This window comes from Dama dama, chromosome 30 (assembly GCF_033118175.1).
Source record: "Dama dama isolate Ldn47 chromosome 30, ASM3311817v1, whole genome shotgun sequence".
NCBI lineage: Eukaryota > Metazoa > Chordata > Mammalia > Artiodactyla > Cervidae > Dama > Dama dama.
In genome coordinates this window covers 72,806,835-72,821,471 of record NC_083710.1, presented here as the reverse complement: position 1 = coordinate 72,821,471, position 14,637 = coordinate 72,806,835, and the positions used below count along the sequence as shown (strand labels likewise).

The 14,637-nt window shown below is 44.5% G+C and overlaps 1 protein-coding gene across 7 annotated transcripts in view; it reads right to left on the bottom strand.

The window, feature by feature from the left end:
• LOC133049208 (ATP-binding cassette sub-family C member 4-like) overlaps positions 1-14,637 on the bottom strand; it is a 161,194-nt gene that overhangs the window by 98,740 nt on the left and 47,817 nt on the right. For all 7 annotated transcript variants that reach the window (XR_009691242.1, XR_009691241.1, XM_061133158.1 and 4 more), the window contains exons 12-13: positions 5,357-5,451; positions 5,082-5,168 (exon numbers count right to left, since the gene is read on the bottom strand). Coding sequence is in view for 5 of the 7 variants with exons in the window: in XM_061133158.1 (XP_060989141.1) it covers positions 5,082-5,168; positions 5,357-5,451 (182 nt within the window). In the remaining 2 variants the exon portion in view is untranslated. The remainder of the gene's footprint in view (positions 1-5,081; positions 5,169-5,356; positions 5,452-14,637) is intronic.

Genomic DNA, 14,637 nt, shown 5'->3' with positions numbered 1-14,637 from the left:
GCTTTTATCCAAATCACTAGAAAAATACACTATTTTCCAAGTTTTTAAAGATTTCTAAGTCATGCCATAGAAATGACTGAGTCAGCAACCAGTTGTATAACAGTTATTCCAATATAAAGGCTGTGTTAATCCTATAATCCCACATATAATCCTATATAAGGGCTCTATTAAGAGGGGACACATCCCATGGTGGAGGTGATACAAGTAAGACAGAGGCCCCACCTCCATTCATTCAATCAGCAGAGGTTTGTTAAGGAGCCAGGCACTGTCCTAAGTGCTGAGGATCCACCCACAGGTCAGGATAGAAGACAATACTCTGCGCCGTGTAGAGGACACACTGAACAAGTATAGAAAATCCACTATTGGGCTGTGACCTGTGCTCTGAAGGAAAAATAAGGGCAGCTGCTGCCTTAGATGTGGAGACATGGGAGCCCTGAGACTGTCTGGGGAAACATCCTGGAAGAAGGCACAGCAGGTGCAAGGTTCCTGGGACAGAACATGATGGACAGAGGCGCCTTCCTGCATTCATAGTTTATGGGTGGCAGGTGGTGGTGGTGGTTTAGTGGCTAAGTCGTGTCCAACTCTTGCAACCCCATGGACTGTAGCCCGCCACACTCCTCTGTTCATGAGATTTTCCAGGCAAGAATACTGGAGTGGGTTGCCATTTCCTTTTCTAGATCTTCCCGACCCAGGAGTCGAACCCGGGTCTCCTGCATTGCAGGCAGATTCTTTCCCAACTGAGCTACAATGGGTGGCAGGAAGACTCATAAATGGTTAAGTGCACTCACTGAGGGCTGTGGGAAGACATAGGGCACGGGCGCCCCCTGGAGGAGTAGATGGCAATGGCAGGTCCCGTCTTCCACCTTCCTTCTGTGTCCTGGCGCACTGCCCCCTGGCTCTGGGACAGAGGGACTATGTGTACAGACAGACGGGGGTATGAAAGGATCCCCACAGAGCCAGCACAGCTGGATACCGAGTGCGTGTGGGGACAAACTGGAAAGGCTTATGGGAGTAGACGGCAAGGAAGCCTGTTTGTTTGAGGACTGGAGCTGCTTTGTGAATGTGGAATGTGGTGGTGGCGGAGTGGTGGTGGTTGGTGGGGCGGGGCGGGGGAAGGTGTCCGTGAAGGGCTGGAGCAGGTGGGTGAGCTGTGTAGACAGGAGGGTGAGCTGTGCAGGCAGCAGTGTGGGGAGCCTGATCAGGACAGACCCCAAGATCTGATGACGCAGGAGGCAGGGGTCTAGTGATGTGGGGCTGAACCAGGATGGGATCCATGGCTGGACACAGATGAGGCTGCATCAGTTCATGTAAGGCCCTCACCTTCTGTAGGTGATAGAATCCACTATGTTCACAGCATAAAGCTGTCAAAGTCATGAACCTCAATGACCTTGGATATAAATTCATGACTGATGGAAACTGTTAACAGCAAGAAGAAGTTTGAGTCATTCATTTGTAATACAAAACCCTCCCCATGAATAAGTTTCCACACGACCACCATATCTCACAGCATATGGTTCCATCTGATTCTCTAACTTGAGAACACTCTCCAGTTGCTGCTGAGTGGTTTCCTAAATTGCTTTCACACTCTCTGCTTTAAGTTTCCCTAGAGAATGGGGTTCTGATTACAAACAACAGTCTTAAGCTTGCTTCTATCAAGTATATATCCAAAGCGTCACACTCAAAATATTTGAGAGGATTTTATAAATATCTCCAGTGTTTGAAAAAGAACTCAGGAGAACTTCTGAGATCAGTACACTGTACTTGGCACCAAAATGCCTTGCTCTCCCTTCCCTGTGACACGGATGCAATGACCGGCAGAATCTGTTCCTGCCCTGATGGAGAACTTGTGCAGATGCACACAAGTTGAGGTAACACACATTTGTGAGTTCAGACTGGGGTGCTGGGAACAAGTAAGCTGAGATACTCATGATGCCAGGAGGGTGGGGGTGGGGAATCCCTGCACAGCACGAGCTCCTGTTACTGAACTCATGACGAGACACAGGCACTTCTCTAAGGAAAAATTCATCAAGCCATGAACGGGAGAGGCTGGGAAAGGAGGGTCAGATCGGAGAGCTGGAGACCATGCCATGTGTCATCTGCCCTGTTCTCTTGTTCTCAAAGATTCTGTGCTACTATGCAGGTTTGTGTGTGTGTGTTACAATACACTTAACATGAAATTTACTATTTCTGCCATTTTAAGCATACAACTCAGTGGCATTAAGTACATTCACATTGATGTGCAACCATCACCACCATCCATCTCCACAACTCTTTTATCACCCCACCACTAAGCACATTTTATACAAGGGCAGGTTCCACCAAAGTCTAACAATGCCCACTTAGTGGAGGTGGAATCCCAGCTCCTAGCATCCAGAGCCCAGAGCCAATCACAGGCCTCCCTTTCACATTTGCTGACTCTGCAGAAATCTCTACTTTGCTATTCTGGACTTGCTGTAAATCAATCATGTCCCCTCAGATTCACATGTGGTCACCTGAGTCATCAGTACCTTAGAATTTGGTGTCATGGATTTTAAAGAGGTAATCATTACCCTTAATTATACTGAATCTAATCTAATCTGACTGGTATGCTTAGATGAAGAGACTAAGACACAAGGACAGAGACACAAGCATGTAAATCAATGAAGTTAGAACACACCCCCTCACCATGTACAAAAATAAACTCAAAATGGCTTAAATACTTAATCATAAGATGTGACACCATAAAACTACCAGTAGAGGTTATAGGCAAAACATTCTGTGACATAAATTATACCAATGTTTTCTTAGGTCAGTCTCCTAAGGCAATAGACACATAAGCAAAAATATACAAATGGGGGCTTCCCTGGTGGCTCAATGGCAAAGAATCCACCTGCCAGTGCAGGAGACACAGAATCCCTCCCTGGTCCAGGAAGATCCCACAGGCGCAAAGCACCTCAGCCCCTGCAGCACAGCTATTGCGCCTGCGCTCTGGAGCCCAGGAACCTCAGCTACTGAGCCCCCGCGTGCCACAGAGCCGGGCTCTGCAACCAGAGGAGCCGTCGCCGTGAGAAGCCCACGCGCCACAATAGACAGCAGCCCCTGCTCGCTGCAACCAGAGAAAACCCCGGCCGTGTGGACACAGCGAGGGGGATGCGGTCAGAAGCCAAGGAGAGAGGTCTCAGGAGAAACCAAACCACCCACACCCTGAACCTGTAGCTTCAAGAACTGTGAGAAATTTAATTTCTATTCTTTGAGCACCCCCATCTGTGACAACTTGCTACAGACTGAATGTTTTTCTCCTCAAAAGTCATACATTGAGACCTAATCCACACTGTGTTGGTATCAGGAGGTGGGGCCATCAGGAGGGACCAGGTCATGAGGATGGAGCCTGCATGAATGGGATGAGTGTCCTTATAAGAGAGACCCACACGGCTCCTCACCTCTGCCACCACGTGAGGCCGCAGGAATCGGACCCTCACCAGACTAAATCTTTCAGCGCCCTGACTTGGACTTTCCCAGCCTCCAGAACCTTGAGATAAAAACTTCTGTTGTTTCTAAGCCACTCAGTGCTGGTGTCCTGTGAGAGCAGCCTGGACAGACACAGTCCTAGAAACTATCACAGGACCTGACAGAGAGAATTCCCAAACAGCTTCTCTCTGCCGCACATCCCGCCTCCTCCAGGCGAGGACATGCCTGCTGTTCTCCTCACAGCCCTGCTTCCTCCTCCCTCCACACCCAATTTTCTACTATTGCTTCAGCAAAGGACTGGGTCTTCTTCTCAGCCTCCACATACCCGGCCAGCCTGCAGGTCCGCAGGGCACTGCCCGCCCAGTCCCGGGCACAGGGAGCTTTCCAACCTCAATGAAAGCCTCCAGCTGACACTTCCACTTTACATTCAGCTCTTACTGTCCTGTAGTAAAACACTCTAAACCCTGACTCTGCTGAGCTTTCCTTCAAGCATCTGTCTTAACAAGCTCCACGTAGAGACAGGCTCCTCAGAAGCAGGAATGAGAGCTGGGCATCCTAGTCTCCCTTATTCTGCCCAGTGTGGGTCCTACCCCTCTCCTGGCTCACTTGTAAACTAAGAGGTTTTGCACAGTAACATCTGTAAGGGCATTGATCTCAGTGCACACAGCAGGGTGTTTATAAGTGCAACTGTAAGGGTCCTAGGCTTTAACAAAGCGAACCACAGAAAGCAGACTGACTCTGGAGGAGATGTGGAGGCTGTTTTAGGGGAAAAAACAAGTTCACAAGGCTTTCAAAAAGGCCAATCCAGACTCCATAAGAGGCCTCAGTCAGTGTGTGTTAGGACACATTATACACAGAAAAGAATCAGAGTTGTTCTACTTTACTCATTGTGTAGCCAACCAGGAGCCACTGACAAGTTCTGCATTTTAGAAACAGGAATGAGAGTCAAGACTTAGGCCAGATTATAGGTGACACTACCTTGTAGGTCCAAGTATTAATTCTAGTAAGCATCCATGAAATAACATGAAATGATTGAAATCATACTCAGATGTGGAATAAATGATTCTCAAATTCTAGACTTTATTAAGTCTAGACTTAATACACACTTTATTTCCAAAGTGATAGAATAACAAGCATAAACCGACAGGGTTTTTCCATGGAAGCCCTATGTCAGTACCGAAAACTTCGCCTCTAACATGCATTAAGCAAATGATGGAGGAAAAAATACTGGCAGCCAAGTACCAGGTTACAGAGTCTCACTCTCTGATTTAAAACCCTACATCATCTTTCTTATTCCTGGGGTCTGGATCTACCCAGAGTGTCTGGTCATGAACTGCAAGTAGCAGAAAGGAAACTGTCATTTATTTGTCACTCCCTAAAGCATGGACCCCACTGACCCCCACACTAGAAGCACCATCTGTATGTTCCTGTCCTGACCTCATCATGATGCAAGATTTCTCTATGATGGATCTTTTGTGGAAGGAAGGGAGGAGAGGGAGAGGAGAGAGGGACACTAGTCCCTCCCTCAGGAGGGAGCTGAGTCTCCTGGAGCAAAAGACCCTCCTGGGCTCTCTTCCCTCATCTCTACAGGGCTCTTGGAAAGACGAAACGATAGAAAACAGGAGCAAACTCACCTTTCGAACAAGTGCCTGCTGACTATTGCATCCACTGCGCTGAAAGGATCATCCAGGAGGTAGATGTCTGCATCCTGATACACGGCTCTAGAAAACGTAGAGAGACGTCAGGAAAGGACACTACACACTCACATTTCATGTTCCTTCTACAAGCCCAGGGAAAGGGCCAAGACCCTGATTCACACAGGTCCACCCGGTGAGCGGGGTCTGTGTGCTCACGTCCACTAGGAGCCACGGAGGAGGAGGGGCAGGATGGCAACTGAAACCCCACTTACCTGGCGAGGCTGACCCGGGCTTTCTGTCCTTCACTCAGTGGGGTTCCTCTTTCTGCTATCTCAGTTAGATCTTCTTCCTCCAAAAGCTGTAAATCCTATACAGATAGAAAAGGGGAAAAAGAAAAAGATATAAAACATGTTCTACTACCATCTTACACTTTTAGTATTATTTCCTCATACAAGTGTTTGATTAACATGCATATATACTCAGCTGCTAAGTTGAATTCAACTCTTTGTAACCCCATGGACTAGGGCTTGTCAGGCTCCTCTGTCCATGGGATTCTCCAGGCAACAACACTGGAGTGGTTTGCTATTTCCTCCTCCAGGAGACCTTCCTGACCCAGGGATCGAATCTGTGCCTCCTGCGTCTCCTGCACTGGCAGTTGGATTCTTTCCCACCGAGCCACCTGGGAAGCCAGAGCAGTGGGTATAAGTCAGAGTAACTAAACTGTGACCTTGAACATTAAAAAAAAAAAAACAAAAAAACCTCTGTGTTTTTTATTTGTTTTCATTTGTAGTTTTGCACAGCATCTATGCATTTGACCATTTTAACAGATATTTACTGAGGACCTACTGTAGGACAGGCATTGCTCTGGGCACAATGAACTCAGTTGTGAAGAAACAAAGCTCCTAGGGTTTCTTTCCATGACGGAAGATGGACGATATGGAAAATAACCTGAACTCAAGGACTGAGGACAGGAAGGAAAAGGAAGCCGGCTCAGGATGGTGGAAAGTGAAGGAGAGAAGTGAGTCCACACTGGGATTGGAGGGCTCTGCTCAGAGGGGGTGTGAGCAGATCTGGGGTGGGGAGGGGCTCAGGCAGACCTGGAGAGGCTGCTCCTCACAGAGGGAGGGGCAGGTGCAGGTGCCCCGGGGAGATGCCCAAGGGGGTCAGGACAAGGAGGCAGGAGAGCAGAGTGAGATTGAGGGGAGTGAGGGTGGAGACAGAGCAGGAGGAGCCTGGGGTCACTCCAGTAACAGGAGGAGGGGGAGGACAGACCTGTTTGAGGTTTTAAGAAATCACTCCTGTGCTTTACAGAAAAAGACAGTAAGTGCGGAAGGGTGAGGGTGGATACAAGTGAGGAAGCTCCCAGAATAATCGAGGTGAGAGATGACGGTGGTCAGGACCAGAGTGAGAGCAGTGGGAATGGAGAGATGGGGTTACACTTCAGGCACATGTTGAAGGTGGAATCCAAAAGACCTGCTGATGGGATGGGTGTGGCTGTAAGAGAAGAGAAGGACTGTGGTGTTTGGGGTGAGGAAGGGGAAGGACAGGGTCTCCTGTCCTTCCTGAGTTGGGGAAGATGGTGGTTGCAGGTTTAGGAGACTTCACTTATGGACAAACTGAGATGACCTATCAGTGATGTCACGGTGCAGCTGGGCAGGCAGATGTGAAGGTCTGTGCTAGAGACACAGGTGTGAGGCCTGGTGGCCCAGGCTGGCGAAGGCACAGGACTTGTTTTTATCAAGGAATGAGTGTCTGTTAAAAAGACATTTTGCTGATCTCTGGCTCAGTTTCCCACTTTCAGAGAAGGAATAACACTTGACCCAAGTCTTCAGAGTGATACTTAAAGTGAGTGATAGACAAGGTCTGTACAAGAAATGGGAGCAGAAAGAGCAAGCTGGGCAGGAAAACAGAAAGGAAAGAAACAGCGTGCTCAAAGGACACCAAGCAGATCAGCTGGACTAAGGAGATGCTTGTCTATGAAAGCAGGAAAAACTCAAAACTAAGAAGGAAATAAAGTTGTAACTTGAGGATCTGGGAATCAATCAAAAGTTATATTTGAATGTTATTTAAGAAGCAAATAGACAAATCAGCCTATTTTCCACAGAGTACCATGGGGTAAAAGAAGAATAGATGACAAGAACATTCCCAAAATGATGAGACTATCAGGCTTAAGTAGTTGTTCACTCACTCAGTTGTGTCTGACTCTCTGTGATCCCATGGAATGCAGCACTCCAGCCTTCCTTGTCCTTTACCATCTCCTGGAGCTTGTTCAAACTCATGTCCACTGAATTGTGTATACCATCCAACCATCTCATCTTCTGTCATCCCCTTCTCCTCCTGCCTTCAATCTTTTTCAGCATCAGGGTCTTTTCTAATGAGTCAGTTTTTCCCATCAGGTGGTCAAAGTATTGAAGCTTCAGCATCAGTCCTTCTAATTAATATTTAGGTTTGATTTCCTTTAGGACAGACAGGTTTGATCTCATTGCAGTCCAAGGGACTCTCAAGAGTCTTCTCCAACACCACAGTTCAAACGTATCTATTCTTCTGCACTCGGCTTTCTTTATGGTCCAACTCTCACATCCATACATGACTACTAGAAAAACCATAGCTTTGACTATATGGACCTTTGCTGGCAAAGTAGTGGCTCTGCCTTTTAATATGCTGTCTAGGTTTGTCATAGCTTTTCTCCCAAGGAGCAAACATTTTTAATTTCATGGCTGCAATCACCATATGCAGCGATTTTGGAGCCCAAGAAAATAAAGTCTGTCACTGTTTCCTTTCTTTCCCCATCTATTGCCATGAAGTAATGGAACTGGATGCCATGATGTTAGTTTTTTGAATGTTGAGTTTTAAGCCAACTTTTTCACGCCCCTCTTTCACCTTCATCAAGGGGTTCTTTAGTTCCCCTTCGCTTTCTGCTATAAGGGTGGTATCATCTGCATATCTGAGGTTATTGATATTTCTCCCAGCTATCTTTATTCTAGCTTGTGCTTCATCCAGCCTGGTATTTCACATGGTGTATTCTGCATATAAGCTAAATAAGCAGAGTGACAATATACAGCTTTGTACTCCTTTCCCAATTTGGAATCAGTCTGTTGTTCCATGTCCTGTTCTAACTGTTGCTTCTTGACCTCCATACAGGTTTTGCAGGTGGCTGGTAAGGTGGTCTGGTATTCCCATCTCTTTTAGGAATTTTCCACCCATTGTTGTGATCCACACAGTGAAAGGATTTATCATACCAATGAAGCAGAAGTAGATGTTTTTCTGGAATTCTCTTGCTTTTTCTGTGATCCAAAAGATATTGGGAATTTGATCTCTGGTTCCTTTGCCTTAGACTTAAGTTACATGGTATTACATTAGAAGTCTTAGGTTGCCTATAATTATCAGTTGGCACATTCTCTCATAGACAGAGTTTGTTTGGAGTTTTTATCTACTAAACCCCCCTTCCCTCAACCTAGGATGCTCAGTAGTACATTTCTGCAGATGAAGTCCTCACTTCTCTGTCTCTACTACATCAAATCTGGGGAGAAAGCAAGTAGCTCACTGGTGCCACCATGAAAAACAAGTCCTTTGATCTCCCTAAGTCTCATTTTCCTTTCCTATAGAATGTGCTGCAGAAACCAAAGTCACTGAACTCAAGGATGCTGTGAGAATCTAAAGAAGTGTGTGAACACCTCCATAAATGAAAAAAGGACATGAGTAGATTATAACTTGCTGTTGGTGACTGATCCCTATTTTCTCACCAAGTCAACAGTAGGACCCTATTTACAGTGTGAATCATAACATACAAAGCACATGACCACCATGGAAGAAAGAGACTCCATCATAATCCTCCCTGACAACCACAAAGACATAGACACACACAGGTTCTCCACTCACTCAAATCTTAATGGAGGTGCATTTGATGAAAGGCAGCAAGTGCTCTGTTGTGATAATTTATAATTACCTCACATTCTTTCTTTCTTGAGCTCAGAAATTAATACCATCTCTTGCTTTTGGTTTTCATTGAAAATATTAGCTTTATGTTAAGTTCTCAGCCTCATGTACACAAAAATAATTACTTGGCCTCTCTTTTACTGTTGACAGTCCTTGCAAACTGTTCCACTTAGTTTTTATGCTTTGATTTTATGTTGTTCAAATTTGTTTTCTTCTTAACATAGCACCACGTTGTAATACAGCAATCTTAACCACATTCCAGAAAAAGCACTCACAGCCTCTCTTTCCAGGACATAAGAAACTATCTCTGAGTCTGGTAGTAATACTTTGAATGTGTTGTTGACTCTGTAAATTATACATGAACAAGCCACCAAGGGGGAAAACATTTTGGAGGATTTGAAGTAAAACCAAGTCAAGTTGATTTCTCAGCCAACATGTTCTGATTAAAGGGGAAATGCCTGAGTTGGGCATATATTATAGTTCCTTCTATTGACAGGAAAGTGTTATTATTCATATTTGTTACCTCTAAGTTAAGTAAGTAAGTGTTAGTCACTTGATCGTGTCCAATTCTGTGATCCCATGGACTAAAGTCTACCAGGCTCCTCTGTCCATGGACTTCTCCAGGCAAGAATACTGGAGTGGGTTGCCATTTTCTTCTCCAGGGGATCTTTCCAACCCAGGGAGTGAACCCAGGTCTTGCTGCATTGCAGATTCTTTACTGTCTGAGCCACCAGGGAAACCCAAACATTTAGCCAATTCTCACTGAACAGAAGACACACACACTAGAGGCAAACTAGGAAAGGTGATGCTGGTTTGATGCCATCATCCAGAAGCACATCAAGGGCCCTTCAGTGATGGTGGAAACTCACATTAGAGACACCACGGAGCAGACTGCTGAAATGGTTAACGAGGGCCAGACGAGAGGCCCTGGCAAAGGAGGGCTGGACTGGAGAGTCAAGCAGCAGAAGCCCTGCTTCCTTCACAGCTTTCCTTCCATGTAGAATCACCCCTCCTCTCATCACCTGTAAATATCCCACCCATCTTTCCAGGCTAAGCCCAAACACACTCTCCCATGAAACTATCCTGGACTCATCTCTCTTCCTGCTGGGTTCTGTTTACATATCTCATTTCTCATGAAGTACCTGTCTTATTCTGCTCCATCATTTGTACACGTGCACATGGCTTCTCACAGCTCCTGGGGGGTAAGATCTGTGCACCAAGATCTGTTCTGAAACCTGATGCTGATTATCTCTAATCCTCACAGCAAGCTTCACAGTAAGTGTTGGCCCCATTTCACAGATGAGGAAACTGAGACTGAGTGAGGTCACATCACTGGTCTGAGGGTGGTCAGCTGTGAAACAGAAGAGCTGGAATCTGAACCAGCTCATGTCAGTTCAAAGTCTTCTGATCTTTCACATCATGCTGTCCAGGTGATGACTGAAGGTATGTTAGAAATGAAGACAACACTTAAGTAACTCAAGACTTGAAGGCCTCTATACCTAGACATGTAAGTATCAATAAACTTACTATCCTATGGCCAAATAAGTGATCTATGTGGAAAAATTTTAAACTAGAATTTATCAGTTTGATACCTTTAAATACGTGTTCACTAAACATTTTCAAAAGCCTTAAAGATAACATGTAGACAAATGTTGCACACTTGTTTATATTATGGTAACAGAAACTTATTATTGTTGATTTATATAATGTACTATGTGTAGAGCACCTATCGAAATACCAGCTCAAACAATGGAAGTTAATACTCAGATACCTTCTTTCTTACATGTCACATTTTATGGATGCAATTTTACCACTAAGTGACTGAGCTTATAATTAAGAATTAATTTATTTTCAAAATCATTCTAATACTTACAGACTGCTTATGTCCCTAGAAATCAGGTACTTTAAAATCACAACCACATTTCATCTTCAAAACAACCTCATGAGGTTGATAGTCTTATTATCTCCATTTGATAGATGAAGTAACAGGCTTTTAAGGACAATCAGCCAAAACCATATGTCTGATGAACAGAGAAACTGGGACTCAATTCCTGAGCCGTCTGACTCCTAGACCCTGGAGTTAATGTCATCAGCCTGAATTGATGTTGCCAGTGTGATTACTTCATGTCTCCCTATTTTGTTACAGAAAAGTTTTCAGCTTAATGAACTTATATGATTACTTCAATCAGATATAGTATAATACATCTAGTTGTTTTTAACATATGTTATATAAAAATGTTGCTTTTAGAAAGATGGTAATGATGATCTTACATGCAAGGCAGCAAAGGAGACTGATGTAAAGAATAGACTTTTGGACTCTGGGAGAAGGCGAAAGTGGGATGACTTAAGAGAATAGCATGGAAACATGTACATTACCATATGTAAAACAGATGACCAGTGCAAGTTTGATGCAAGCAGGGCACCCAAAGTCAGTACTCTGGGACAACCCAGAGGGATAGGGTGGGTAGGGAGGTAGGGAGTGGGTTCAGGATGGGGGGGACATATGTATACCCGTGACTGATTCATGTTGACGTATGGCAAAATCATCACAATAATCCTACAATTAAAATAAATAAAATTTTAATAAATAATTAGATATTGCTTTTTTATGGCTTTTCCTCTAGGATTTAAGGTAGGTGGGAGTAGGGAGAATAGTAAGGAGAAAGCTTTATTTATATGGCTGGATGATGGATGGAGAGAAAAACGTTAGAACAGTAACAGTAGCCACCACTTACTGAAACACTGGCTTGTTTGCATTTCACAGGCATTGTCTGTAATCTTCACAGTAACCCCACCCCTTCCCCATTTAATAAGAAAGGAAACTGAGACAAACACCTGGAGTCACCACCCAGGACTGTTTCTCTCCAAAGGCCAAGTCTTTTCTACTGCACATGCCGTCTCTGTGTCTACGGCCAGACTAACTCCAGGACACCACTATTTCCTATGCCTGCCTTATGTCTATCCACTGATACCTGGAATCCCAAAGGAGATAAGCAGATGCTCTCACACTTACCAAGTAGTTCCCAGGTGTCATAAAGACCTTGCTAACCTCTTGTTAATCAGAATCATAAAAGACATTTCAGAGCAGCAACAAAACCCTCTGACCTAATGTCCTCATTTTGCTGCAGAAAGGTCAGAGGCACAGGCAGGTAACAGGACGTGTCCAGAGTGACAGCAGGCAAGTGATGAACCTGGGGCCAGAGCTCTCCTCTCCGCTACTTCTCCATGCTGGGCCTCCCTTCCTGCCGAGGAGGGAATGGGCACAAGGGACCCAACTCCATGTCCCAACTATGCAGCAGAACAGGAGAGCAGTCAGTGTTTATAGACGTCAAATCATGTACAGAAGAACTGCTGAGAATCCCAGCCCTGCAGGGCCCCTTCCAACCAGAGTTTATGCTGCACACATGCCCCACGTGGGTGAAGCCCTAGAACACAACCCACATAGCTGGTCTAGTCGCCCCAAGAGGCTGCGGCAAAGCATCGGCCCCCAGGATCTGAACTTGAGCTACAAATGTAGAGATGAGGTGACTCATCTCTCCAGGCCTCAGTTTTAATAACTATAAAATGAAGATGGGAATATCGAAGACACTCATAAAGAATGAATAATTCATAAACCTTTTTACGTGTGTGTATGCACATATGTGAAAGGCAGAAAAATGATTTGCACATGGACTCTGAATTAATGGAAGCTACTGTTCTCACTGTTCCACGTTTGCTTTCCCTTCTTATATGGTATCTAGACCATTTAATAAAAATCTAGCTCATTCCTGCTAACTTGACATCATTTCTGCAAATGTACAGTCACCCATGAACAAGAACCTGGAAGAAAGAAACGAGCCCATTAAACAAGCAATTCTGCTTGACCACATCATTGTAAAATGCTGCTCACCTGATGCAGAGCTTCCCAGGTGGTGCTAGTGGTAAAGTATCCACTTGCAGAGGGAAGAGACAGAGACTTGGGTTTGATTCCTGGGTTGGGAAGATCCACTGGGGAAGGAAACGGCAACCCACTCCAGTATTCTTGCCTGGAGAATCCCATGGACAGATGTGTCTAGCGGGCTATAGTTCATAGCACCGCAGAGCTGGACACAACTGAAATGACTTAGCATGCGCAAACACACCTGATACAACCTATGATGTTCAAGCTATTGTTCGAGAATTACTATTTCCTCACAAAGCAGGTTTGAAGCCTTCAACACCACACCTATGAAAATCTGTCCCTGTCTTTTCCTCACAGTACAAAAGAGCTGTCAGATGTCCAGACCACACTGAGCAGACCCCAGGGGGACCTTTAATGTTGTTATTTACTGATTTTTTACAACCTGAGAGAGTAACATAGTATTTAATATTATTTACCCTTTTTCTTTTCTTTTTGCCAAATTGTATTCTATCTCTTAAGTTTAGTTCTCATCATTTATTCACTGGGGCTGCTGCTGCTGCTGCTAAGTCGCTTCAGTCATGTCCGACTCTGAGACCCCATAGACGGCAGCCCACCAGGCTCCACCATCCCTGGGATTCTCCAGGCAAGAACACTGGAGTGGGTTGCCATTTCCTTCTCCAATGCATGAAAGTGAAAAGTGAAGTCGCTCAGTCGTGTCCTAATCTTATTTAAATCCCAATGTAGAGTTAAACCTTTCATCTTACCATTCTCTGGGAAACTCAGTGCTGTTTCTGAAAACAATCTCCCTCAGTGAAATGACGCAGTATTAAAAAGAAATTTTAAAGCATTCTGGTTTCCTTAAATAGTAAATTACTAGTCAAAAATGAAGTGGAGAGAGAAACTCACAGACTGAAAGGGACCAAGAAGGCATCAGCCAAGTGCAGGGGACAGACCTTATGTGGGTTCAAACAATGGTGAAGATTTCTCAGTGAGATGATCAACAGCATGTAAATACAGACTAGCAGGTGGGTGATATTCAGGAATTTGAAGTATTTTTCAGGTGAAATAAAGTAGTGGTTTTTTCCCCCAAAGCTTTCCTATCTTTCAGAGAAAAATAATGAAATGTTTACAGATGAGCTAATCTGAAGTCTAGGATCTGCTTCAGGATACTCTGGGGTGGGTGTGGGGCTGGCAGGGGTAGAGATGCAGCGAGACAGGCAACCAGCTGATTCTAGCTGAAGCTGGGGGTGGCTACATGAGGTTTCATTACACCATGCTCTCTATTTTTGTAAGTATTTGTAGCTTTCCATTTAAAAATTTGAAACTGCACTGGAATGACCCAGAGGGATGGGGCGGGGAAGGAGGTGGGAGGAGGGTTCAGGATGAGTAACACATGTACACCCATGGCAGAGTCATGTCAATGTATGGCAAAACCAATACAGTATTGTAAAATAATTAACCTTCAATTAAAATAAATTTATATTACAAAAAAGTTGAAAGTGAATGAAACTTCACAGAATGAAACAATCCCCCCCTCCAGAGAATGTATTTTGTTATTAACCTATAAGAATTAAAACAATAGCATATGTAAATACACCTGCTTATTTACCCAGAAGACCAACTTAAATATTAAGCAATATTCAAAAATCCATATTTTATTTTTTTTAATTAATTTTTTTTTCATTTATTTTTAGTTGGAGGCTAATTACTTTACAATATTGTAGTGGTTTTTGCCAT